The 27,935-nt window shown below is 31.8% G+C and overlaps 1 protein-coding gene across 2 annotated transcripts; it reads left to right on the top strand.

The window, feature by feature from the left end:
* Positions 1–7,058: 7,058 nt before the first annotated feature.
* On the top strand, positions 7,059–17,431 carry LOC132746279 (receptor polysaccharide phosphotransferase WefC-like). Of its 2 annotated transcripts, none has more exons than XM_060735385.1 (9): positions 7,059–7,198; positions 10,674–10,737; positions 11,363–11,449; positions 11,902–12,073; positions 12,933–13,103; positions 14,030–14,334; positions 14,956–15,093; positions 15,962–16,063; positions 16,739–17,431. In XM_060735385.1, the coding sequence occupies exons 3-9, from the start codon at positions 11,430–11,432 to the stop codon at positions 16,866–16,868; spliced, it is 1,038 nt and encodes a 345-aa protein (XP_060591368.1). In that variant the 5' UTR covers positions 7,059–7,198; positions 10,674–10,737; positions 11,363–11,429; the 3' UTR covers positions 16,869–17,431. The 2 variants fall into 2 exon arrangements, with proteins under 2 accessions (XP_060591368.1, XP_060591367.1); XM_060735384.1 differs by lacking the exon at positions 7,059–7,198 and adding an exon at positions 7,556–8,187.
* Positions 17,432–27,935: the final 10,504 nt, after the last annotated feature.

Genomic DNA, 27,935 nt, shown 5'->3' with positions numbered 1-27,935 from the left:
ACCGGCGGTTTATTGTCCAAGTTCTGTTGATAAATCATTACCTTCAACACAGGAGTATCCAAGAGATACAGATATTCAACATAGTTCTACCACAATGATCAAAGAAGAGGTGATAAGCTTCAATATATGACTATTATAAAAGTATTGTATCATGATAATACAATATATCTTTTATTGTATAATCAGGAAAATGAATTGTTTGAAATAAAAAAAGAAAACCATTTCGCCAGTTTATGATAAAGCCATATTTCAGCTTATACTTTTGTATAAAGCTCAGAGAAATAATAATGAAGTTCAATTTATGATGTCATATATACGGGATGTGGCCTTTTATAGATACACTTTTAATTACAACATATTTTAATTTAAAAATTTATTGAAATAAATATGATCGATTAAAAAAAAAAGTTTTTAAAAGGGAAAAATTTGGTTTTTTTTGCAGGAAAACGCTAAAAGACGGGCCAAAAAAAAAGACATGGAATCAATTAAACATCCGAACAAATGTTTTCCCAAAATTTTTGTTAATCAATTTTCCCGGCGGTAATATTGTCCAGGCTGATGATACATCATTAAATTTAACACAGGAGTCTCCAAGAGAAACAGATACTCAACATAGTTCTACCACAATGATAACTGAAGAGTTGATATATGAACGACAAAAACAATAAAAAACGTCCTTGCTTGACATTCATCTAAATGAAATGGCACTCAAGACAAATTGTTTTAGAATTCTTTTGGAACATTTTAACAACTATGCCAAGGCGACATTTTATCAATTACAATAAACACTAAATAGCGATAGATGCAAAGAGATATACTATTAGCACGCACAGAATCATCCAATAGACTTACTCTGGAATTAAGACTATTTGGGGTTTTGTCCCCAGCTAATCGGATGGCAGAAACAAACTTTTGCAGTTTCAGCTTCGAATTTAAGCGTAACAGGTTGACTTATCTACTGTGACCGATAGTGTACAGTGAAGCTGTATAACGGTAAAAGTTTGTTTGTATCGAGGGATTCGCATGGCAAAAAACACATTTGCCGAGTTTCGGATAACAATTGAAAATGTCATTCAAACATTTAGACAAGTACCAAAAACTTTGCTATCAAAACAGCTATTTTGTATTCATGGAAACTAGAAAAAAAAATAAATCTTAAATAGTTACAAGACGTACTCTCTATCTTGGAGACTGTTTCTTACTGTGGACGAATTCGCCAACTGCTATTAAAATCGTCTGCTGATTTTATCCATTTTTGTTCTCGAAATAATAAAGATAACCGCCGAAAAAGAAGCTTAAAATTGTATGTCATAACAAATATTGCAAGTTTTAATCTCATACAGAAATATCAAATAAATGCTTAATATGCTTAATTGACTTTTTGGTTATTAAATTTAATAGAAATATCAAATAAATGCTTAATATCCTTAACTGACTTTTGGTTATTAAAATAAATAGAAATATCAAATAAATGCTTGATATCCTTAATTGACTTTTGGTTATTAAAATTAATAAAAAATATCAAATAAATGCTTAATATGCTTAATTGAATTTTGGTTATTAAAATTAATAGAAATACCAAATAAATGCTTAATATCCTTAATTGACTTTTGGTTATTAAAATTAATAGAAATGTCAAATAAATGCTTAATATGCTTTATTGCCTTTTGCTTATTAAAATTAATAGAAATACCAATTAAATGCTTAATATCCTTTATTGACTTTTGGTTATTAAAATTAATAGAAATATCAAATAAATGTTTAATATGCTTAATTGAATTTTGGTAATTAATATTAATAGAAATACCAAATAAATGCTTAATATCCTTAATTGACTTTTGGTTATTAAAATTAATAGTTATATTAAATTAAAATAATATTCAACAACTTTTGAGATAATAATTCACGAACAACAAAAACATTTAACAATGTATATTTCAAATTATCAATAGCTAGGTGAACAATATGTTTCAAAATGTATGGAAAACAACAAATGTATTAGTATATTAAATTTATTTGACTTTGCCATACTCTAGTCTAGTATTGAATTTCGTGAAACACACTTCAAAAAGAGTCGACTTGGGTTTTCCTTATATTAATTATGTACATGTATATTGTAAATTCTCTTCTGAATACATACAGGTTAGACCTGGGAAATTTGTTATGAACATCATCTCAATCTTTTTATAATAAAAGCCCCTGAGTCACACTTGGCCCTGCCCTGGGAGGTTGTAGGCTTTCCTTACATGAATATAGTTATATACTAAAAAGTCAACCCCTCTAAAACTATTAAGACTAGAGCTTAGGTTATTGCCATGAACATCATGTCGTGAATCTCTGCAGAGCGTATTCCACTAACAGTCCTTGGGAAAATATTGACAACTAAAAAGAAGGTCACTTGTTTTCCTCGTATGTACCAAGTGAATCTTTAGAAACCACTTTCGTTGTAATTATAAGGGTTAAGGCTTATTTAATTGGCATGCAACATCTAGTAGTTGACCTCTACCAAGTTTGTTCAAATAACAGTTTTTGGGTGAAAACTGACCCCGCCCACGAGGGTTATATAATTTTTCCAAATTTTGATTTAGTAAATTCTTTTAAAATTTAATATGACTACAATAAAGATTGGGTTGAGCTTAGATTTTTGCCATGAAACATCATCAAGTGGGCCCCTGCCAAGCTTTAGTTTTTATTATAGCCCTGAAATCAAATTGGCTTCACTTCGTGAAGGGTCGGGTTTTTGCTTATTTGTATTTATTATAATCCTCGAAAATAAAAATAAGTTTTAAATGATACATCGTCCTCAGTCAATTAATAAATTTTAATGAAGCTCTACAGAAATCACAATTTGATGGTCCTTGACTAATACTGTTTAAAATGTTCTGGTTTGCTAACCAGATGGTGGCAAGATCTTAAAGACTTAAGCTTCGGGTGACCACACCTCTTTATCATGCTTCAGAATTATTATTGAATATCTACATGAACGTTCATAAGTTGGTCCTTTACAAAATTTGCTAAATGGTTGCATGCTCAATATGAAAATAGACTTTAATAACATCTAGTTTACCCCTTGGATGATTTTGGTAAAACTGAAATAAAAGGAATGTCCAGTCTATGTCGACCATATCACCTGGAGAGCGATGAATAGCCATCCTCGTCCTCTTGTTTGAATCTTATTTAGTACGTATATCCAAGTGGTTAAGATAAATGTGTTATATGAGTCGGCATAGATATAGTATAATTGCAGTCTGCTTGACACCAAATATGATAGCTATTTGAATAAGAAACCTTTCACTAGTTTCTTAGTACTTGTTTAATCCAAGAACAGATTGAGAGGGCGGACGGCATCTATTAGCTAAAAGCTTCCTTCTCAATTGAACAAAAAGCATCTGTATTGCATGAAGAAAGTAATATGAAAATATAATGCGAATATAAGTTATATATTTACACAGATTTGTGTGAATGTATTTATCGAGAAACGTTTATTCATTTTACGTTTATTTATTTGAAGTTATTCAAAAAATATAATTCTTTATTATCACTTTTCTAGTAAGGGAAATTTGAAATTAGTGAAACCTTTCTACAGATAATGAAAATATAATTGTTGTTGTATAAAACCGAAACAAAAGTTTAAGTTTAATTGTCAAGTTGGTAAACTTTTGTAATTATTTTGTATTTATTTCTGGAATATAGTAGAGCTTGATATTTAAAGTTTTATAAGCCTTTTGTAAAAGTGTCAATTATACATTTAACAACTTAATTTAAGGAACCGTATGTCAGTTAAACATTTTGTTGTACTTTAACAAAGCATATATCACCATATTTTACACCCACACGATACTTTAAATGGTAGTCAAGAGATTTTCAAACACAAATTGACAATTACCGTTTTTTGAAAACTATACTTGCATAGTTAAAGGTATTCTCAATTTTTAAAAATTATGTTCGTCGTATCTTTTATTTGCCATGTTTTATTGGGGTGTTTCTGCAAATACAATCATCACGGCCTAACGGGACGATAATTGTTTCGGACGAAGTCCGTCTGTTATCGATTTGACTTCCTGTAAAATTAACAAGGAAGGAATGAATATAAAAAGAATTTTCATTAGTCATTTTAAAATTACAAAATGAAATCGGTGAATCTCATTGGTCATTCAAAAATAAAATGTAAAGGTCAGTTCTAACCATTAAAAACATGTAAAGGATAATTCTTTCCATTCTAAAATAAAAATTTAAAGATAGTTCTATGATACAATGTAAGGGATACTTTTGTTAATATAAAATAAAATTTAAAGGATAGTTCTAAAATATAATTGAATGAAGATAGTTCTGTCAATTTTAGGTGAATTTGTAAATGATTACAAAATTTATAAAGTCAAATGGTAAACAAAAAAGGACACTTTAAATAAAGTTGTTCTCCTTTGAAAAATCATCAATATCAATATATCAGTAGTATCTACAAGAAATAATTATCATGTCATTGTAATGCAAGCATTGCTAACATTTCTTTCTGTATTGAAAACTTAAAAATAACATACTTTTGCATGATAAAAATATATACTTCGGTGGAGTATCTTTTTAAAAGACTCGTTTTGTTTTAGCTGAAACAAACCTCGATCTCACCCAGCCAGTTAATATATACCATCGTAACTTACTCGTTTCATATACTATTACTTTTACGTATATTAATTTTCAGCTTATTCACAATAACACTCAGCTTGTATTATTTACAAAAACATAAGCAAATCAAATATGCAAATATATATGAAAAGAAATAGGTCACTGTGATACTTAGGTATTGACAAAATGGGCCTTTAACTGTTCTTAATATTAAACTATCCTCTCCATTTTATTTTAGAATGACCAATGAGATTCACTTATTTTAGTTTACAATTTAAAATGACCAATGAAAATTCTTCTTATATTCAGTCCTTCTCTGTAAATTTTACAGGAAGACAAGCTGATAACAGACGGACTTCGTCCGAAAAGCAGGTTACTGCAATGCTTAAGTATTGAATTAATGGGCCTTTAACTGTTCTAGATATTAAACCCATTAATGAGGTTGCAAGTTGTTATGATTACTATCAATATGATGACTTCAGGCTATTCCATTGTCTATCTGTCTACCTGTGTACAGGTGGTTATTTGTTTGTTTGTTTGCTTGTTTGTTTGTTTGTTCAAATGAAGAAAGAACTCTTGACAACATCGAATCTAATTCCAATAATTAATATAAGCAAACGATAATTAAATATGCGGCAAAAATGTTATATCAATTTTGCTTTTATAAAGCAGTGTATATCTATTAAAAATTCATTAGAAAATGGCTTTATATCTATTCTTATAGAATAATATGTATCGTTAAAATATCAGAATGTATTTACTACAAGTACTGGTGTCCTAAGAGAAAGTAATGCCGTGGAAGAAAGAAGACTTGAATCCAAGACCCCAAGGTTAAGAGGCATATAATTTAACCATTGTGCTACTCGTACGGCTCCCCTTTTTTATTTTGTCTGGTTACCCAAAACATTGTTTTATCTGGTTGCCTAACCTAAGGTTTTTTTTCTTTTGATTGGATTTTACGTCACACTGACACAGTATAGGACATATTGGATTCAACGACCTTTACCACTCGGCCACGGACGCCCCTCAACACAAGAGAATCTGGTTACCTAACACATTGTTTTTATCTGGTTACACATATAAGGTTATCTGGTTACCTAACAAAATGTAACGTGGTTACTCAACATAATATTATAACACAACAACAAGGTTATCTGGTTACCTAACACAATGTATCCTGGTTAATTAAAATGCATGTATGAAAAAGATATAGTGATATACTGCCTTATACAATTAAAAGCGAATGGCACAGTTCATGCACGAACACATTGCTCAAGGATTATAAGCCTACTTAAAAAAGCAGAATATTATCTTATTTCGGACCAGTTATTATTCTTTCTACGTATAATATTCATTACTGTTAAATAACAGAGACATTCTATGTTTCCAACTTAATCGGGAATCGACCATGAGATTATGGAAAAAATTACCATTAATCTTATTAAAATATTTCATTAAATATAGCCTTATACTCTTTAATTATTTACCAGTATTCATAAAATAATGATGAAAGTTTATTGATATCAAATTTTTATCAATATACGCGACCTGCTTTGGTAGTGTATTTAAGCGATCGTATCTGTCTGTATCATTTATATAAACGGCGAAATCATTATAATAATATTGATAAGATTTTCTTATCAAACCAGAAATCTTTTATTATGACTTCAACCTTCATGTTCAAATGTATAAGTTAAATGATGTTTAAGCTGTTTCGGTACCTTAATGACACGCATGAATCATAATACTAAATTACGTTCATATTTATAATAATGCACATTTGTAACGTCGTTTTTCATTGGATAATCGTAACGTTAATTTGATCTATATATAGGCTGCAGTCGAATCATAAATTTCTTTCTTATAAAGAAAGTTTGCAGTATTATAAATTCGTTGTAAATATTCTTACCATGTTATATAGCCGTATATAAACGGTACTTTGCAATATGATTCCCGTCTTTCAGCTTGGGCTATAATTCTATACAAACAACCGTTTAAACAGGGGCATATAACTTGTCAAAAATCTTTACGACAAATAGTATAACTTTAACAATATTAAAGCTGTTTTAACACCGATTACGGTCTTTGTGGTTCAATTTTATTCTCTTCGTATTTGAAGTATGCAGTATTTATACGTTGGGCTTATTTACATCCACCTTTGGTGTACAATGTGATAATCAAAATATATACTATAAATATATTGGTCCAATATACGCAAAAAATGCAAATATAAAATGCTCCGTTTAACTAAATTAAAACCATTTTCTGGATGTAAGCTCTAAACAAAAACCTTTTATGAAAGCCCAAAACGGTAAATTGAAAAACATGACTGAAAGACAGTAAAGTAATCATATGTTATGGACAAATATCATCAGTGAATTTGATATTTTTGGCGCATGCGCAGATCAGATATGTTGTAAGGTAATTATCTAGGAGACCTCGCATCAGCGGTGTTATCTGTTTAGTTGTAGTAGAAAAAATGAGAATTATTTATAAAATATCATATGTAAAGAAATTGTGTTTGATAATTTGTTTTCTTGCTTGCTGTTACTTTACAGGACGCTTAACAAAAACACAGGTGTGTATAATTAACATAATTTAATTAAGTCAATGATGATTTTGATATCAGATTTTATATACATTGTATATAACAAATGTGTATATATTACATAATATTAAATTGCATGAAACATAGGTATGGAAATGATAAATAAGGAAACTGCAACTATGAATCATACTGATGCATTAGATATTTTCAAGTTCATTTATAAACAATAATTAAGACAATATACTGATATATTTTACATAACACCTAGTAATATATTTTACTATAACCTAATTATGTATTTTGCATGTAACCCAAAATTTTATATATTTTGCATAAAACCTAGTTATATATTTTACATATAATGTAATTACATACCGCACATGTAATGCTTCACCGAAGATGATCACATCACAAATTGAAACACTGGTAGATATACACGCGATATGATTTGGAGTTATTATACATAGTAAACAGTGCATTTTTATATGAAGAAAAATGTGAATTTTGTCTTCATAACCTTCTAACGTCATTTGCAATGTACCTCTACCCTGGCATGCACAGAAGTTAACAATTCTATGCAACTAGACAGCCGTCCAGGAACGATGCAGTGGCTGAAATGTGTTCTGGTGAATATTCAGTGTGGCTTACTGCTGTTATCCGGGGGGTAAACTATCAACACCACACAAATGGTGGGCAAAGTTGAGCAACGTGTACGGCAGCATTTGGAATAGAGACAACATACATTTCATTTAATGGTGGTATTTCGTAGTAAAAAATTGAACTGTCTTTTATGTGTGTTGAATTAAAATTGATTTATTTTGGTAAATATCGAAGTGACATGTGGTATTTTCTAGCAAAAACAACAACAAAAACAAAAACTGTTATGTGCTAAAGTGAGCAGTTTTGGTAAATATCGATGTGCCACGTGTTATTTCATACCAAATAAAAACGACAACAACAGCAAAAACGAATTGCATTGTTGTTGTTTATGTGTTAAAGTGAACAGTTAGGATTTAAAGGTACGTGCCACGTAGTATTTTATAGCAAAACAAAATCTTAGTTGTGGTTTATATGTTTTAAATGAACAATTTTGGTAAATATCGTCGTGCCACGTGGTATTGAATAACAAAAGCAAAATCTTAGTTGTGGTTTATATGTTTTAAATGAACAATTTTTGGTTAAAATCGTCGTGCAACGTGGTATTTCATAGCAAAAGAAAATCTTGTTTGTGGTTAATATGTTTTAAATGAACAATTTTTGGTTAAACTCGTCGTGCCACGTGGTATTTCATAGCAAAAGAAAATCTTGTTTGTGGTTAATATGTTTTAAATGAACAGTTTTGGTAAATATCGACGTGCCATGTTGTATTTCATAGCAAAAACAAAATTTTTAATGTGATTTGTATGCTTTAAATGATCAGTTTGAATTAAAAATCGTCCTGGTTAAATCTTATGAGGCAAGTAATCTTCATTCTAGTTCTTCATAAAAATCTCATATTTTCTTAACGTAAACGATTAAGTTTTTACTACAATACAGCATTAACATAAATAAAATAGACACAAATAAAACTATTAGAATATTTTGCTAAACATTATTGGTTATTTCAAAGTAATTACTACAGGATGCAGTACATATTAAAGTGGATAGCTCTACAAGTGGCACAATTTCCATAGAAAAGAACAATTTCAAATGTGGATAAAATATGGATAAAAAACGAAATAAAAATGTATCATCTAGATATTATTATAGAATATTTGTTGAAAAAAAGCTTTTTATAAGATTCTAAGAAATTAAATCGGTATGTTGTAATTAAGATTTTTACAACACTTGTGTGTCTTTTTGCGTTTATTTATACTCGCAACCGGTTGCCCATATGGGCGAGTCCTCCAGAAGAGTATTAGTCATTTTATTTTTTGAAGGATACTGCAATTACTAACAACACTTAAGTGAAATTTACATATGTATCACATGTAATTATGATTATATATATATATGCAAACCACCGTAAAAATAGGGCCGTATAGACTGTCAAAAATCTTTATAACAAACAATATAGACGCTTTTTTAAACTTTCATACTTATGAGGACTGATTTGATTGTTAGTTTCTTACTAAGGAAGGGCACTTAGATTCAGACTTAAACAAACAGTTTCATATGGGACTTATTTTGATATAAACACCTATGTTATAATAAAAACGATGTTATCTTCCTGAAGATACGCAGGGTTTTTATTATTTTAATTATTATAGTTTTCTTCACCTTCGTTTCTTTTGGCAGTTGTGTCGATTAACTTGAAACTGTAGACCATGTTAGAATATGATAACAATACAAGATAACAATGTAAGTTTTACATTGCCCAGGACTAAATTTGTAAGAAACATGTGCTACTTTATTTACTTAATTGTTTATCTTAACCACACATCCAGAATAACATAACACTGATGTCAACAAAACAGATAAATCTTTTCAATTCATTTCATATGTGGACTTTATCATCTTGATTAATGATTGCAGTTTCAGTTTCAGGTTAATTGGCTTATCGACATACACAATGCCTTTACAAATATAAAAAGGATAGCCAAGATATCACAAATACTTGAAAAGAATAGCATTTTGAAATACATTTAAGAATGACAGCATTGAAAAACATCAATATAAATAAAATAAAATAATTAATTAATTAATTAAAAAAAATAAATAAATAAATATAAATTAATAAATAGATAAATGAAATATAATAAATAAGAAAATTTAAAGTGATCTACGTAGATCAACACTGTCTTTAAAGAAAACATATATTAGACTTAAGAAGCAGTAACATTTGAAATGATCTTAGCTCTTGATTTCATAGCATGTGTGTGTGTGTAGTGTATGCTTAATGAGGGTCCATTCGCCCGTAAGGGCAAAAATGCAGCTTTCGCTTTCCAGTACGGACCCCGAACATGTCACCACTCATGTCTTTAAAGGGTTGATTTTGTAGCATAAATTGATGATAATTAACCTCCATGCAACATCCACAAAGTATTAGCCAAAGATATGAATTTTCAGCCAAAATTAGGTCACTGTACGGCGGTGAGACAGTAATCTGCGACAATATGAAAAAGTAGCCATTACAAGCGCAGTTGGTGCCAGCAAAAGGCCTGCCGTCCAAGCCGTCTATCCGTGCAATGGACCCTAGCACCTAATCCTCGTCGACTCAAAGCCTACCTTGTAGGACCACTCGCCTTGGCTTTAGTCATTATATCGGCAGCTGGTCTACATTACAAGTTCTTATTTTAACGCCATATCAAGCTTGCGTTACCCAGGGTTCGGGGCATGTGATACTCAGGGCGTTTTAAAACATAATTCAAACAGTGCGCCAACACATATGAAATAAAGATCACCCAGGGAATTGACTAATAAAAGACTGAATGAAAGGACCACGTGTCTTGTTATTTATTTTTTTTTTTTTTTTTTTTTTTTGAAACAGAAATATTATATATAGTTTAAATGCTCTTTTCGTCAGGTATTTGAAAATGGTGGACTTGGTTTCATGGACTTAAAGACTGGGAGGACAAGAGATGTATAAGGTATATAATTTATCAAATATTAATTTCAGGTATCATCAAAGACATAAATTGAATGGCCATATACTATTTCCTTTTTAGTATTGGATGTCTCTTTCAGAAAAGTTGGTACACATTTAACGCAGCGTTAGTCGGTCAAATTCGGCGCCAAGCCGGTGCTATTGAGCATGAGCAATGTTGCCTTTTTTCTTTATCGTTTATGTACTTACTCAATCAAACAGAGCTGCAAATTTTATGTTATTTTGTTGTGAATAATGCATAAGAAGTATCACCATTTTTCTAGATTTTTTATACCAGGGAAGTCGCCGACAGTTGTTGATCAATAAACTCGTGTTTTGTTGTTCTTATGGTGGTTAAACGTTTTGAATGTTTGGGATCTTTTTTGCATTATTGTTGTTGTTTCCATTATGTCTTAATAACATTTATTGACAAATGCAAACCGCCTAAAGTTAAAAAATATGGAAATGTATCAAAATGTCGCACTTGCAGTGAAATGAATGCCGGTACATTCAATAAATGCTGCCTTTACTTATAAATAAAAATTTACTTGCATATAATTATACTTACATGATTATTTCATATACTTTTCCAAGTTAACATGCTTAAATTACAATAATCTTATTTTTAGTTTTTCAGAACCGGTTGATATTGTTTTTACATGGGTGAATGGAAGCGATCCAAAACTAATCGACACAATGTTACATTATTTACCTGAGTACGTAAACCTTAATTTTTGCCTTTGATATAACATTATTTACGATGTCTTTATTCATTTTTTTTTTCGTTTTTGTTGTTGTTGAATCTAAGATACTGAAAGTACTACATAGTTATGTAGAAATGATCATTCATAACCAAAAATTCATGTTAGATAAAAAAAATTCGCTAAAAGAGAATCAACATGTTCATTGTAGCAGTTTTTAACGATTTTATTACATTTTATGGTTGTTTTTATTGTTATCATTATCATTTTCATTATCATTTTCATTATTATCATTATTAATTTATTATAATTGTTATAAGTATTTAAATATTGTTTTTGTTGTTGTTTTGTTGTTGTTGTTATTATTATTATTATTTTCTATTTTTATTATATTTTTATTTATTTCATTTTAAACTTTTCTTTCTTTTTTTTATTTATTTATGTTTTATAAATATCTTTACTTTAAGAGGAACCGAGTTAACAGCAAAACGATTCCGTGATTGGGGAAATTTGAGATATGCTTTACGATCAGTAGAGAGTTATGCCGACTGGATCAACCATGTCTTTATTGTAACAAATGGCCAGGTACCAAGCTGGTTAAACACCGGGTACCATAAAGTCTCCATTGTGAAACATTCGGTAAGACGATTTACTGCAAATTTTCCGCATATTTAAAAATGTTCCTTAATTCAATTTCGGTTAAAACTTTATGCTTAAAGGGACTCCACTCCATGTTAAATGGAAAAGTGTTATAGGTACAATTTGAAAGTAAAACATGTTTTACGCCCACTGCCCACAAGTTTGATATTTAATCATCGCTATATTTGTTTACGGCGTTAGCACGGGATGGAACCCCATATGTATCTCAAAAATGAGCATCGGTAAAATTTATAAGTGAATTTCCGCTGCACCAGATGTGAAGCATAATAGATACTTAGAATTGTTAACGGCACATTATGCCTCAGAAAAAATACATATTCACTTATTTGGAAAGAGAAAAAAATAATTTTTGTATGTTAAATTAATGGTTTTATAGAATGTTAGATGTTTTTCACCTGGAGAAGTAGTATTTTGATGCCATACGTTACAAAATACTAATTGACTTATTAACCGATGTTTTTGACAAACAGCAATAAATGAAGAAAGATGAATATGAGTAACTGTTTGGATACTAAAAATGTGTACCAAAATAAGAAAGCTTTTAAAAATAAGCACAATATGCCTTTACGATTAATAGTTTGATAATTTATCAGAAAAAAAAGATCGCGGAATTCAGCAACATCTTTTAATTAATAACAGAAATATTTCGAAATATGAATATATTTAATGTTTTTAAATACAATTTTTTCCATGTCGTTCCCAATACAGCTCATAAGTGATATAATTGGAGGGAATATGAGCGTCATCCTTTTCAAAAATGGGCATTGTCTTGTATTGTGGTTTGTTTTTAAAGTTTTTGTAACGTTCGACATTCTTACCATCGACTTCTATTTTGCAGGATATTTTTCGAAATTTAAGCCATTTACCAACGTTTAATGCCCAGGCTATCGAGACCCATATTCACCGTATACCTGGCTTGTCGAAGAGCTTTCTTTACATGAACGATGACTTTTTCTTTGCCCAAACAGTTGAACTCGAAGATTTTTATTCCAAAGAAACAGGTTTTAAAGTAAGTTCTTTTTTTCCGTCAGACCTTTATAGCTCTATTTTAAAAATACTGAAAGTGGACCTATTGTCATAGCCCTCTCGTCGACTGGGATTTATTAACATTTGGTTATTCCACAGAAACTGTGAGAGAATCCTTTCTACTTGTATATGCCATAACAGATGCTAATGACGTCATAAATTGCATACACGTTGTTATTTTAGCTGTACGTGTATTGCCAAAGCATGACTTGCTTTCAAGATGCTGTAACATAAACGTAACTAAAGATCCAACTGAATATAAGCCGTGCATACATTTCTATAAAGTGTTAATAAGATTCTTTTAATGTTTCAATAAAAAAAAACGAGACAAACAAAACTTTGATAATCATGGACTTAAAACTTAGTTTGTGAGTTTGTGCAAACATATTTATAACATTTTACAATCTATTCTTTAATAAAAGAACAAAAACCAGTCAAGAAGATGCATTGTTTTGATGAAAGACAAGAACAAGAAAATTTTATATTATTTGTTATATTATTGGAGAAGGTTTACCCGGTTCGCTGCGAAAATGAATCTTGGCTCGCTAAAGCTCGCTAAAGCTTGCAAAGATACACTTTCTCAGTTCTCTTTCACCGTATAAACCTTTTCCATCCCGACATCAACAATGTTTTCTCTATATTTGTATATAATAGTGAAACAATTTGCTACTGATAACCTTAAGGTTAATTTTCGAAAGAGTTGTTACATTGTTACATTGCATGTACATGTATATGCTATTTGACATACATGAATATCTTATGTAAACGTGGGACAAAAAGCTCTGTTGTAATATTTAACATTCAAGCAAGCTGTTGAATGATTTTGTTTTGACAGGGTTTCAGTATAGTAAATATAACTATACATTTTTAAACATAATTAATACAGCCTATTCCTTAACCGGTCAACAGATTAGATTTGGTGCTGAAAGAGTTCCTGAATACATTGACAAGTGTAACAAATTGACTGAACACCTAGATGATATTGAGGTTGTTGGAACACAGTGTGATAACAGCGATTGTGAATGGGATGGACAAAAATGTATCACTGCCAAGCAGTCAACGATCGCATTAGCTTCACGTTACGGTTCATTTTTTGGAAGTCTTTTTTATACGTCATTAACATATTATAGAGCATTTGGGCATGCGCAAAGAGGTGTGCCCGCGCATGCGCCATATATCATTGACATAGATGTAATGAACGCTCTGCAGGACAGGTAAATTGACAAATACATGACGTTAAACGAAGGCTGTTAGAAAAATTCGTGTAATTTTGTCATAATTATTAGCAAAGCTATTTAGAAATAGTCCTTCAGCTATGCTTGTTATTCATTTAATATTATTTTATTTAAATTTATGTTACAATCTTCTTGCATTACATGCTTTGGCATTATAACAAAAGTATTGCAGACAATGGAAACATATCGTTAGTATTTTTGTAAACAGTATAGCTGACACATGTTACAAAACAGTTTGGTAAACAAAGCTTTACGATGATTTGGTCGTTTGTGCAAAACAACCTTAACAATTTTGGGCAAACAAATGATTGAGGCAAATGTCAGTACCTAGATATGAATATTTATGACAGTTAATCTCGCTAAACCTGCAAAATTCTTAAAATTAATTTTCCTTTATTTATTTTTTTGAATAAAAACAGTCCATTCGAAAGGGATTTCAGTACGTATATACGTATATGCTTAGTTACAAACATTGTAGAGCCTTGTCAGTCTGCACTGATGTATAAACTGGCCTGGGTCTATACTGGTTGCACCGGCTGATCAGACTCAAAATGGTAATGGCATGAATCCATTATTTAACACACTGTTTTATTTTCAAAGATTTTCAGAAGAATGGGAAAGGACGTCAAAGAACAGGTTTCGTGATCCAATCTGTTTCCAATACAGTTTTGCATATTATCATTTTCTTATACACTCTCAACAACAGAACATGTGTCAGGGAGCAGGTGCACAGCCAATGTAAGTAAAATATACAAATATAGGGAAAGACAACAGAACATGTTCAGGGAGAAAGTACATAGCCAATGTAAGTAAAAGATACAAATGTAGGGATAGGCAACAGAACATGTTCAGGGAGAAGGTACACAGCCAATGTAAGTGAAAGATACAAATGTCGGGATAGTTAATTGTATCCGTAATACATTTTTGTCAAAAGTGAAATAATAAGGCAAGTAAGACAGGAAAGAGTTTTCATGCAAGCTGCTATGTTACAACATAGATACTCAATCCTGAATGCATTGTTATTCGAATTGTAGTAGTATACACAATAATGATTTAGAATAGTATTTAAAGTTATTGAAAGTTATATGGATGTAAAGGAACGTTTGTTTATAAATAGCTTTAATTACGTTTTAACATGTTCCAGAATTTGTATATAGATCGGTACACAAGAATAAATAGTCATCTCCAGGAAGTTTTGTGTTTGTGAATTATTTTTTAAGCTTGTGATTTTTTAAGGTTAATTTGTATATTTTCTAAATTAACATCAACTCTTTTAGTGATTTGTTAGCTTTAATTGGAACTTTTTTTTTTAAAAAGTCTTATTACCTTTAGTTAACTTTGGTTTTCGATCGATCGGTATTTAGACTTTTTACTGTTTTGTCGTGACCTGTGATAAACGTATTGTTTTATAGACGTTTGAATAATATTGAAGGAAAATTTTCTAATATTTCGAAACGACTGTTGTCAGTTTTGTATATGTATATAATTCACGTTTTGACAAAGCGCACATTTTACGGATGAGAATGTAATTTTAATGAAGATATGTTTTAGCAAACATAGGCATCGTATTGTTTATTTTATTCATTTTTCTCATTATATTTTACAGAGCAACGAACCTTTACCATTACACAGACTATGCATATTTTGCAACTGGTAATTCTACTAAATTGGAGAAGGTTTTAACAAGCTTTTTGCGAAAAAAGAACAAGTATGTATTTACCGGTGCTGGTGAGGGGGCGGAGTGAGAGATAAACACTGTTATCCTTAATGAACAGACTCAATCAGACCGAGTCTGTACTTCTAGCATTTTTATTTTTTCCATGGTTTTTGAAAGAGCCTGCCATTTTCTGTTTAACAAGACCAAGTCTGTAATTTTCACATTTTTCAGTGTTCCATGGCTCATTGGAACCTGCCCTTTTCAATATTTTGTTTACATTGTAATCTTTATATTAACACATTTTAAAATTACAATTTATATTTATTCATTAACCATTAAGACGTATAGTACGTTATTCATTAAGTATATTGTAGTATTCAGTAGTTTCGTATTCTAATATAAAAACGTTGATGTTTTTGAAAAAAGTATCTACTCTAGAGTGATAAGCAATAAAACCATTTGCCTAAAATGATGTATAAATTAAAATCATTTTAATGATGTAATTCATTATCCACCAAAAAATGTATAAACATATTTGTTGTAAATCCGACAAATGTGACTGAATTGTGTAAAAAAATGATCTATTTAAACTTTAACTAGCCAAGTCAAGAAAATACGCGTATCAAGTAAATAACCTACATACGAAACACTTTGAGCTGGCTACTATTGATCTTTTTTTATTCATTATTAATCTTATTTATTAATATTATTTTTTTTTATTTTCAGAAAATTCGTTTGCTTAAATGATCACATGGGTAACAAATATAGTGACGCTGAGATTGCACGTAATGGTGACGTCATAGCAAAGTTCTTCCAAGAATATTTTCCAGAACGTTCAAAATTCGAAATAAACTGAAAACAAAATTAATGTATCATTTTATTACTCAGTCAAGAATCATTGATTTTCATTGGATTGTGAAATATTGGTCAATGCCCTAGTATGTTAGCAAGCTAGATAAAAAAAATATGCATGTAATCATTGGATTTATGAATTCAATGTTTAGGTTATAGGTCATATACATTAGAATTATTTACAAATTAAGTGCAAGGGATCGTTAGTATCGACATATTTCACTTAATAGATATTGTTGCACAATGTCAAAATATACAGATAAGTGGAGTAAAAGTTTGATAGTCCCTCGATGATGATTGGATGAAACGCACAGGAAGGGGCAGGGTGGACTATGAAGAAATTCACTCTGAACTTATCCAAATTATCATAATGATTAGTCTCTCTGTTTGTATTAGTGCATTGCTTGTAGTGTTGAATCTTGAAATATGAATAAGATGTTGTCCTATTTTTTATCCAATGAGAATTTTAGATTGCTATACTTTGAAAAAGCGTAACTTCAAAACATGATAATTTGTCAATATGTAACATTTTGTACGATTAAGGGCCTGGACTATAGTCATTATTCGACTTCCTCTCATAACAATTAAAACTGAAGGGTTCTAAATTTAATTAGGTGCAAACAGAGTTTCAATCTCTTAAGATGAAGTAATAGGAGTAAGGATCTAAGGACCTGATGTTGTTGACTTCTATCTGTGTGTTGGGGAGGGGGCAAGTCAATGAAATACTGTTAAGGGCCATTTAGTGTATTTTCAGCTTTATTGGCGGAGGAAGACTTCGGTTGCCCCTCTGTGCATAATTAAATGCACAAGCGGACACCTCTGATTTCATCCAGACATATGCAAATTAATGGGCTGAATAGTGACCTTCTATAAGCTAATCATATAGCTTCCTCGTACAAGGGATCTTTCTTTAGTTATCTCTAGATTTACAAATTATGGAATCTGTCTGTTACAATGCAAGTCAAAGTACTGGAATGATATATATTTTCACCTCATATTTCAAATGCTATATAAAGCAAACAATTGATAACATATTCTTGTCGACCGATCTTCTCTGACAAACCAGAACTGTATTCCACAAAAAATATTTCAAACTAAAACTGGCTATAAGCAGATGAATATTTTTATATTTTAAAGTACAAGACATGACTGTGATGTCTGGAATAGTCTTCCCCTCTCGCTGTCATGTAACCGCTAACGCCGCTCTTAACGCATCCACTGCACCTTCCCAAATCATTGGCTATACATAACACTTGTTCAATTATACTGCAACCATTGTTTAATCCAAATGAATATGAACTGGTACTTGATCACCGACAGTAAATGAATGATGCACAATGATAAATTTTATCATACTTCTTTGATAAAGTACACTAGAACCATATTTACTCGATAACAAGCAAACCTCTTACAAGTCAGGGTGTTAATTTTACACTAAAATCAGCAGTCTTTGCTTCAAATAAACTAAAAAGCATGTTGTGTTTCTAAAATATTTGTTATTTACAAAACGTGTTGACAAAAGAAATAAGCTAATGAACTTACCTTTAGACCCTTAACTGCTGTGAAAATACAATAAAAGAACTGATGCATTTAATGAAAGAAAAATGTGGGAGCGTTAACAGCTAACTCCTTCATACACAACACGTGACATCACAATAAAACCAATTTATCTAAATTTTAAATATATGCTTGTCTCTTTATCTGGTTTAATGCTGATTTCATTAACGCTTTTTTGGTGGTAACTCAACTGTTGGTCCACTTAATCAGTTTCCTAGATAACTAACCAGTATTTTCCAATGTTTGCAAAAGTGAAAAAACTACTACTCCAACAAATAGGGGGCTAGAGACAAATACCTATTTGAATCAATGTCTTCAGCTAATTATCACGGAGAGGATCAAAACAGTGACCTCTGGGTAACAAATGAAATTCTCCGAGACTCGTTTTTTGAACTGAATGGACAAAAGTGGTAGTTATATGTACTTTTCATTTCTTGTTGAACCCTCTGTATGCCATTGAATTCACAAAGGGCACCTGAGTAGGTCTACCTACATTCTATAGGCTAGCTGTATAGTTTTTTCACATCATCATGTAGATTCTGATGATGATTTTGCGGCTTGAACCTACAGCGGTGAGGAGTTTGAAGTCAACGACCTTAACCACTTGCCACGAATGACTAATCTCTCCTGCAAACATACTTTATATTTTCAGGTTCAAAACATATTTAAGGCTTTAAATCAAACTAAATAAAATCTTCTATGAAAAATTAAGAAATGTTTAAACCAATTTACAGCAGCAAGTCGTTTCCGTATCCGTTAATAACTATTAAAAAGGCCTATCACGTTGGGTTGTGGTCAGCCTAACAGTATTCCCTATGGCTAAAATCGAGCTTGGTTTGCCGTTAACAAGAAGTGTAAATCACTTTATAATTGCGTGATCTTTATTTCGCGAAAACACAATTCCCAAATTATTTAGCGGATTCATGAATTCGCGAGGGCAGGGTCAGAATTTTAAATTCAAGACGTTTTGTTGTTGTTTTCTCCACTGTATAGCAGGATAGAATGTCTCAGTTAGTTACGTTTATTGCTATACTGTGCCCAGCTTATTCACGGTAAATAAACCTTTTTATGTTTTCCATTAAGTGACAGTTTTTTATTCCATATACCAACATAGTTTTTTTTATAAAAAAGGCTTTTGTGTAATCCTTTGCCATACATGGTTTGTTAATATAGTATTTGATAAAACGTTAGATGTTTGTAACAAAGATCTTGTTTACTTGTTTATAATACTTGAACTTAATTGTGAAAATTGTCCGTTGATCACAGTTCTGTCGTTTGATACTGTGTCATTATCTAAACAATATGTGTTCACATTAAAGTAAAGTGCATTTTTATTGAAATTGTCGGAAAATTATGTTCTGACTTTGTGATTACGATATTTACATGAGGGAATAAAAGAATTAGAAAATTTGATAGTAAACCTTCTTTTACTTTTACCTTTGTTGCTTGGTCGTGCGGGGACTGCGTTCATTGAACGTCGCCTTTCCTTGATGATCTTGTTTATCATATATTTTGTACATTCATTATTATGTAAATTAAACATTGTACATTGTTAACCTTAATTATTATAAAATAAGGTATTGTATTCAGTATCAAACTTGATAACAATTTGAAGATTTCTGTATCAGATATAGATTTGTATAATAAAATCTACGCGGTATCATGAATTCGCGACGCAACAGATTGGCGAATAAAAGCGAAAATTAAAACCTCGTGTAAAATACCGAATTTATCGTACTTGAAAGGCCTTTCACCGTGGGTTTTGTCAGATTGCATGTTTTTCCACAGGTTAGGATAGAGCTTGGTTTTCCGTTAATATCAAATAGACAGACCTATCATCGTGGGTTTGGTCATCTTGAATATATCCCCTTATGCTAGATTCGGGCTTGGTTTTCTATTAATATCAAGTAGACAGCCCTATCAGCTTGGGTTTGGTCATCTTATCCCTAATGCTAGATAAGGTGCTTGGTTATCCGTTGAATTTTACTAGAAAGCCAAATCACCCTAGGTTTGGTTAGCGTAACTGTATTCCCTGAGTTAAGAACTGGAGTTTGTTTTCCGTATAAACCTACTTAAAATCCCTATCACCATGGGTTTGGTGAGCTCGAATTCATTCCCTGAGGTCAGAACTGGCATTGGCTTTCCGTTGAAATCTACTACAAAAGCTTATCACCGTGGGTTTGGTAAGCTTGTATTAACTATTAAGACAAGAACTGGGCTGGGTTTTCCGTTAATAACTACTAGAAAGTCCCATCACCGTGGTTTGGTCAGCTTGAGTCTATTCCTTTGGGTTAAAATATGATAAACAAGATCAACAATGAAAGGCGGCGATCATTGAACGACCCATCAACAAGTACCAGTGACAAGGAGCTCAGGAGGACCCCAAACAAAACCAGGACAGGGCACAAGGCAGAGCACGGACAGACTAATCACTAAAATGATACGTAAGAAGAAATAGTCTGTATCTGATAAGGAATTCAAAAAAAACAAATAAATGATTGAATAATAGGCCAACAAAGTCAAAGGGCACAGAGGAAGGGGATAGGAGATTCGAGGAAGCGGGATGTAAATTAAAACTGGGCTTGATTTTCCATTGAAATCTACTTGAAGGTCTACTAAAGAATCTACTAGAAATCTCCGTTAGAACTGGCGTTAGTTTTCCGTTGAAATCTACTAGAAATGCCTTTCACCATGGGTTTGATGAGCTTGACTGTATTTCCTGAGGCAAGATCTGGGCTAGGTTTTCCGTTATTTACTTCTAGAAAGGCCTATAAACGTTAATTTGGGCAGCTTACCTGTAATCCCCGAGGCTAGAACCTGACATGGTTGTCCGTTAATAACTGCTAAAAGGGCCTGTCACCGTGGGTTATTCCCTGAGGCTAGAAGCGGGCTAGGTTTTCATTGAAATCTACTAGAAAGCACTATCCTCTTGGGTTTGATCAGTTTCACTTTAATTTCTGAGGCTAGAACCGGGTAAAGATTTCCGTTTAGAACTACTAAGGAGGTCTATCAACGTGGGTTTGGTCAGCTTGAATGAATGAAATCCTTGAGAGAAGAACCGGGCTGGGTTTTCCGTTTATTACAACTAGAAAGCCGTATTACCGTCGGTTTATTCATTCTTTATTGAGGTTAGAACTGGGCTTTGTTTTCCGTTGAAATCTATAAGAAAGTCTTACACCGTGGGTTTTGTCAGTTTGACTTTATTTCCTGAGTCTAGAATTGGCAATGGATTTTCTTTCAAAACTACTAAAAAGGCCTATCACCGTGGGTTTGGTCATTATTACTATAATCCTTGAGTCTAGATAGAACCAGGCTTAATTATACGTGAATAACTACTAAAAACGCCTATCATCTTTGGTTTGGATAGTTTGACTTTATTCCCTGAGGCAAGAACCGGGCCTTGTCTTCCGTAAATATATACCAGAAAATAGTATCACTGTCGGTTTGTTCAGCTTGATCAGGATCAGGATCAGATCAGGACACTACTAGAAAGGTTTATCACCGTGGATTTGGTCAGCTTGACTGTATTTCCTGATGTTATCACCAGATTTGTTTTTTTCCGTTAGGATCTAATAATTTTTTATTACTTAAGCAGATTGTCATGGGTCGTGTGAGAGTTGCGTTCATTCTGCGTCGAATTTCCTTGTTGATCTTGTTCATCATATTGATTGTATTATCTAAAGCTAGAACCGGGCTTGGTTTTATGTTAAGATCGACCAGAAAGACCGTGAGTTTGGTCAGCTTGACGGTATTCCCCGAGGCTAGAACCGAATTTGATTGTCCGTAAAGATCTTTAGGATAGCCTGTTTACCGTGGGTTATGTTAGCTTGGTTGTATCCCTTGACACAAACACCGAGCTACGTTTTCCATTTAGAAATAATGGAAAGGTCTATCACTGTTGACTACATCCCTGAGGCTAGAACCGGGTTTTAATTTCCGTTACAAATTGCATTGTAATAGAAAAGCCAGTCAGTTTGACTTTATTCCCTGACGCTAGAACAGGAATGAATTTCTGTTAAGAACTACTAAAGAGGTCTGTCACTATGGGTTTTGTTAGCTTGACTGTATTACCTTAAGCTAGAACCGGGCTTGGTTTTCCGTTAAGATCTACAATAATGGCCTTTAACAATTGGTTTCTAGAGCCGGACTTGGTTTTCCGTTAAGATATACGGGAAAGTGCTATCACTGAGGGTTTGGTCAGTTGACTGTATTTCTTGAGGCTTAGACTGGGCTTGGTTTCTCGTTACGATCTACTGGAAAGACCTATCACAGTGGGTTTGGTCACCTCGACTGCATTCCCTGATGCTAACACCGTTTTTGGTTTTTTGTGAGGAACTACTAGGAAGACCCATCACTGTGGGTTTAGACAGCTTGGCTATACTAGTATTCCTTGAGGCTAGAGCATAGCATGGATTTCCGTTAAGAACTACTGGAAAGACCTATCATCGTGGGTTTGGTCAGCTTGACTCTATTCCCTGAGGGTAGAACCGAGCTTGGTGTTCCGTTATGAACTATTCTAAAGGCCATTTTTACCGTGGGTTTGGTCAGTTTGACTGTATTCCCTGAGGTTAAAATCGGGTTTGCTTTTTGTTAAGAATTTCTAGAAATGCCTATCACCGTGGGTTTGTTCAATTTGATTGTATTCCCTGGGGCTAGAACTGAACTTGTTTTTTTTAAAAGCTATTAGAAAGAGGGTTTGGTCAGCTTGACTGTATCCCCTGAGGTTATCACCATACTTGTCTTTTAGTTAGAATCTCATAATTTTCACTACTTAAAGCAGATTGTCATGTATTGTTGACAATGGTATGTTATAATAATTTTATGAATCTTTAAGTCCTCGTTTATATTTTTTCGTTGAATAAATCTAGAAATTTATTGTTTTTTAAGTAACTGAATGCCTTAGACTAAAGTTAGAATATAGTATATGTCAATTCATAATACTTACTAGAAAAAAATACTTATCATTTTACTGCAAAGTCAGAGAATATTAGCCTCAATTAAACATTCTTGAAGGAAATATTTTAATATTAGTGTGTCATGATGATAACAGAACTATGGTAATATTGAACTGTTTTGTGTCTACTGAAAAGAAGAGAAAAATAACTTGAGATATATGTTTATAAAAGTGTTTCTATACATAGATGCATACATTTTTAAACATAATATGCATTCATTAAACGATTAATACATAACGATTGTATTTATTGTAAGGAATAAAAAGAACGCCCATGACATTTTGTTACTTAGTAAATAGAGTGTCTATTAGAATTTTACCTCTTTTTTCTATGGGAACTCAGTTGGTGATTCCATCGACAAGAGAGTGTGTAAAGCTATATTTTGCGACCTGCAATTTACAAACATTATTGTGTAAATTTATCAAGAGTAACCATTCCAAAATGCATGTACAAAAGAATGGTGTTTGTACAATATCTTTGAGCGAATAAGGCATGCATGATTTCATAGAAGAAATGTAAAAAACATTAAATAGCAGCATAATATTTCTGGAATATTTTGTTCTGTTTATGGGTACACTGTTCATGTGTATTAAATGACAGAGACATTCCATGTAACAGTTACAACTCTTCCGAGATTCAACTATAAGATAATGAAAACAACATAACTTTATCATTTTTTTTACTTTTTACTTTAGCAAAACAGATATATATCACGACGTATAGCTTTAAATCCTGAAGTGTGTTGAGTGTATCCATTTTATAGCTTTAAGAACTTAAATTTTGTATAGATTTTTCAACACTGCACAATTGCATTGTCGATTTTTATTGAACAATTATGAATTATATGTATAATTTATGTTTTCTTTCCACAAACATATGACAAATGTTTGCTTTATTCTTATATAAGAATATTTCCTAGACACTGTCTTTCCGTTTTTTTACTATAAACTGTTTAAGATCCTATCATTACCTTGATATAGTAAAATTATCAGACATTATATGATATCTTTTCAAAACTAAAAGATTAAATATGATAAAAGCTTGATTGGAAGTTACTTGCATGAAATCTACTTATGTTACATTAATGGCATTTTACATATCTAGGTGACAGGGGTTAAAAGTAACCTGTCTCTAAAAGCTAATTTTCAAGAAATGGCCAGGCTTAATGGTTAGATATACCGTGTGTAAGTAGGCCCTATATCAACTTTGTTTAAATTATGACCTGAGGGTCAAGGGGCAAAATTCGAACCCGCCCATGGGGTTACTTGACTTCAACAGAAATATAAATTATATCACTGTTTTAACACAAAAATCAAAATTTAATCACATATAATATCAGAGGCATATTTGTACAAATTCAATAAGATGTTAGCGCATGTCAAGATTGTGCGATGTAACATCCCGGTAGAAAAGGCTCTACACGTAACAGGTTTCTTTTTTAATTCGTCGCTGTACAATAAAATGGAAAATATTAACAGAATGTTTTACCAAATGAGTTTATTTATCACGTTTCTTGTTTTTTGCTGGATACATTTCATATATTATAATGGATATTGGGCTAAAATACGGGTGCGTATCATATAATCATATTTGCTTAATTTAGAAATTAAAAATCGCAAAAAAGTTTTTATGCATACATATTATTGAACGTGTATTAAAAAAATAATTGACAAAGTAACATATGGTGCATATCTCGGATGAAATATAGTTATAGTATATAATAGTACATTAGTGTCAGTAGAGTAGATGTGTTACACATGTGTTTCTAACCATTCGGAACGTCTCGCCGATTTTCAATAAGCATATGGGAAACAACTGTGATTTATATGTGATAAATATACATGTGTAGATATACAGAGTAATGGGTCATACATTTTTGATATGATTATTTTATTTCCTTCTGCCAAAATATGTTCTTCTTCTTTTATACCTCTTTTATACTGTTGTCTATCTCTCTTATATTAATTGATACGTTTTCACAGAAGAATGTAAGTCTCGGGCTTATCGCATATAAAAGTTTGGCGATCATTTCTATTAACTGAATATTTTGGAGAAATGTGATAAAAATTATTTATTTATTTATTTATTTATTTTGGAACCACGTTTAAGTCCCGTTTATTATCAAGAGAAGGATACATACGTGGTTACTATAGCATTTACGTCGATACGTATAATTATATATTTATGGTTGTGATATTAAGTTAGGAAATTTAGAAGTTAAGTTAAGTTTAAAGTTAAATTAAGTTAGTAAGTAAAAAAGTAAGTAATTACGTAAGTAAGTTAGTTAGTATCTTATGTACGTAATGTAGCGTTATAATACCAGCTTTAAAACTTTTATATTCAACATTTAAGTATTTTCATACATTTCGTATACCAGGATATAGAAAAACTACAATCTAACTTTCAGAATATCAGCAAGGTGGATGCAAAAAAATGTCAAATTTTTGTTAGGTTACAAACTTTAAAAAATGTCCATCTACATAAAAAATTTATTTAGTAACGTATAAAAAGCTTACAAATTCAATCAAGTAATGAAGATAAAAACTATTAAATTTCTCTAAAAAAATGACAAGTTAATAAAGGAATAAATAATAATCCGTGTAAAATTAGTGAGCACTATATTTGAAGCATTGGCTTAATGCATTTTCATTCTTTTATTACCGACAAATAAGTCTATGGAATGAGTGTAAGCTATTTCGTTGTATTTTGAAGGTTTCCAAAGCCTGTCGATTTCGTTTACACGTGGGTGAATGGGAGTGACCACGCGTTCATCAATACAATGCTGCAGTACCTAGCGTATGTGTACTTTCTGTAAATGTGATGATTTACATTTTGTGAAAGGCACATCAAGTCTGGGGCATTTTTTCTGTGAAGGTAAAATAATACATTGACAGCATGTGTCAAAAGTAGTGCTACCTTAATTAGATAGAGATTCAAGGGTTTATTTCAGAGTTCATCCGAGCAGTATGCCCATGCATACTCAGTATGTATAACAAATAAGCATGTAATATAATGAAATAGTCAATGTCAAAACTTTATTAAAACATATATCATTAGGTTACACAGTATTTTTAAGCAATAAGAAAACGTTAACTATGAATACTATCATGTGTAACACAACAGAAATCAATATATCTCGAATTATAGAACCTGTCAATAAATGAAGTTAACATAAAGAACATTTCTTTTCGCCCCGCCCCGCGACCTCATCAAGCGGAAAGCCGAGAGTTAACAAGTTAAATTGGCGGGGGCGTGGAGCGAAAGCACGCTAATTAGCAGGGACGCGAGACGAGATTTAAGAAATAAAACGGCAGGGTCGCGGGGCGATAACACGAATGACACAAATCAGCTTCCAATAATAACGGCTTAATAAACAAAACGCTCGTGTTTATATGAGATTAGAGGTTGTGTACCGTCTGACCTTGGTTTGCACCAATCTTTTCCCCCTAAAGATAATGAATGGATCTGTCCAGATTGTAAGATCGACAACTACATTTAAAGTAAATATATTTAGCTTAATTATAAAAATAATCAAAAACATCAACCCCATATTTGTTATCATAATCACCATTCTAGCTCGTTTTATTATATTAAAGGTTGCTTTATAGTTTTCGAAGCCACACTGTATTATTCAAATCATCTCAAAAGAATAAAAACAAACAAGATAATATATACAAACTAATCTCTTCCAAACGAATTTGTATCCTAGTTTCTAAAAGTAAACAAATGTTTAGATTGAAATAAAAAGTTTTTACTACAGTCCAATTTAACAGCTCTTATACACCGATGCGCTTCGTCCAAATGCAAAGCAGTTCCCCTTTAGGTTGAGACAACCTGTTTAACTGTATGTTTTAATTTTAGCCGGGTTCCACGATATTTAATCTCGGTAAACTACAGACAGTTACACAGTCCATTATTTGTATACGGAAATAAGAAAACGTTGTCTTTCTTTCCATTTCTTAAAATGTAAATGAAAACTGTTCCGCAACAAAGCAAAAATTTAAAATTGGTTCTTAAGTGTAAAACAGATGTATGTAAATGATTTTGTACCTGTATTTCTATTGAAGTGTCGCAAAATAAGCTTGAATGTATTCCCTGATGCTAGATCAGGACATGGTTTTTCGTTTAGAAGTACTAGAGAGATTTATTACTGTGAATTTGGTGATCTTCTGCGGCTGGTCCTTGCTACTGGATTGTATGAGGGTTGAGTTCATTGTACGTCACCTTTCCTTGTTAATCCTGTTAATCATATATACTGTATTCGCTGTTTGGTTTTCCGTTAAGTACTATGAGAAAAGCCTATCAGAATGTCTTTGGTCAACTTGACTGTATTACCTGAATCTAGAATCGGACTTGATTTTCCGTAAAAATCTTTAAGATAGCGCGTTTACCGTCGGTTCTGTTAATTTTGGCGGTAATCCCTTAGCCTAACAACGGGCTTAATTTACAGTTTAGAACTACTGGAAAGGGCTTTCACTGTTGACTGTATGCTAGAACCGGACTTCATTTTCCTTTTCAAACTGCATTGTACTAGAAATGACTATCACCGTGGGTTTGGT

Source organism: Ruditapes philippinarum, unplaced genomic scaffold (assembly GCF_026571515.1).
Source record: "Ruditapes philippinarum isolate M1 unplaced genomic scaffold, ASM2657151v2 ctg8963_1_1_1_1, whole genome shotgun sequence".
Taxonomy (NCBI): Eukaryota; Metazoa; Mollusca; class Bivalvia; order Venerida; family Veneridae; genus Ruditapes; species Ruditapes philippinarum.
Note: the sequence above shows the minus strand (reverse complement) of the source record. Positions and strands in the feature narration are given on the sequence as shown.

Excerpts from the sequence above, each read along its gene's own strand:
- LOC132746279 (XM_060735385.1), top strand. The coding sequence starts at position 11,430 with ATGTTACATTATTTACCTGA. Across the intron at positions 13,104-14,029 it reads CCAAAGAAACAGGTTTTAAA|ATTAGATTTGGTGCTGAAAG; the intron begins GTAAGTTCTTTT and ends ACCGGTCAACAG. Across the intron at positions 14,335-14,955 it reads ATGAACGCTCTGCAGGACAG|ATTTTCAGAAGAATGGGAAA; the intron begins GTAAATTGACAA and ends TTATTTTCAAAG.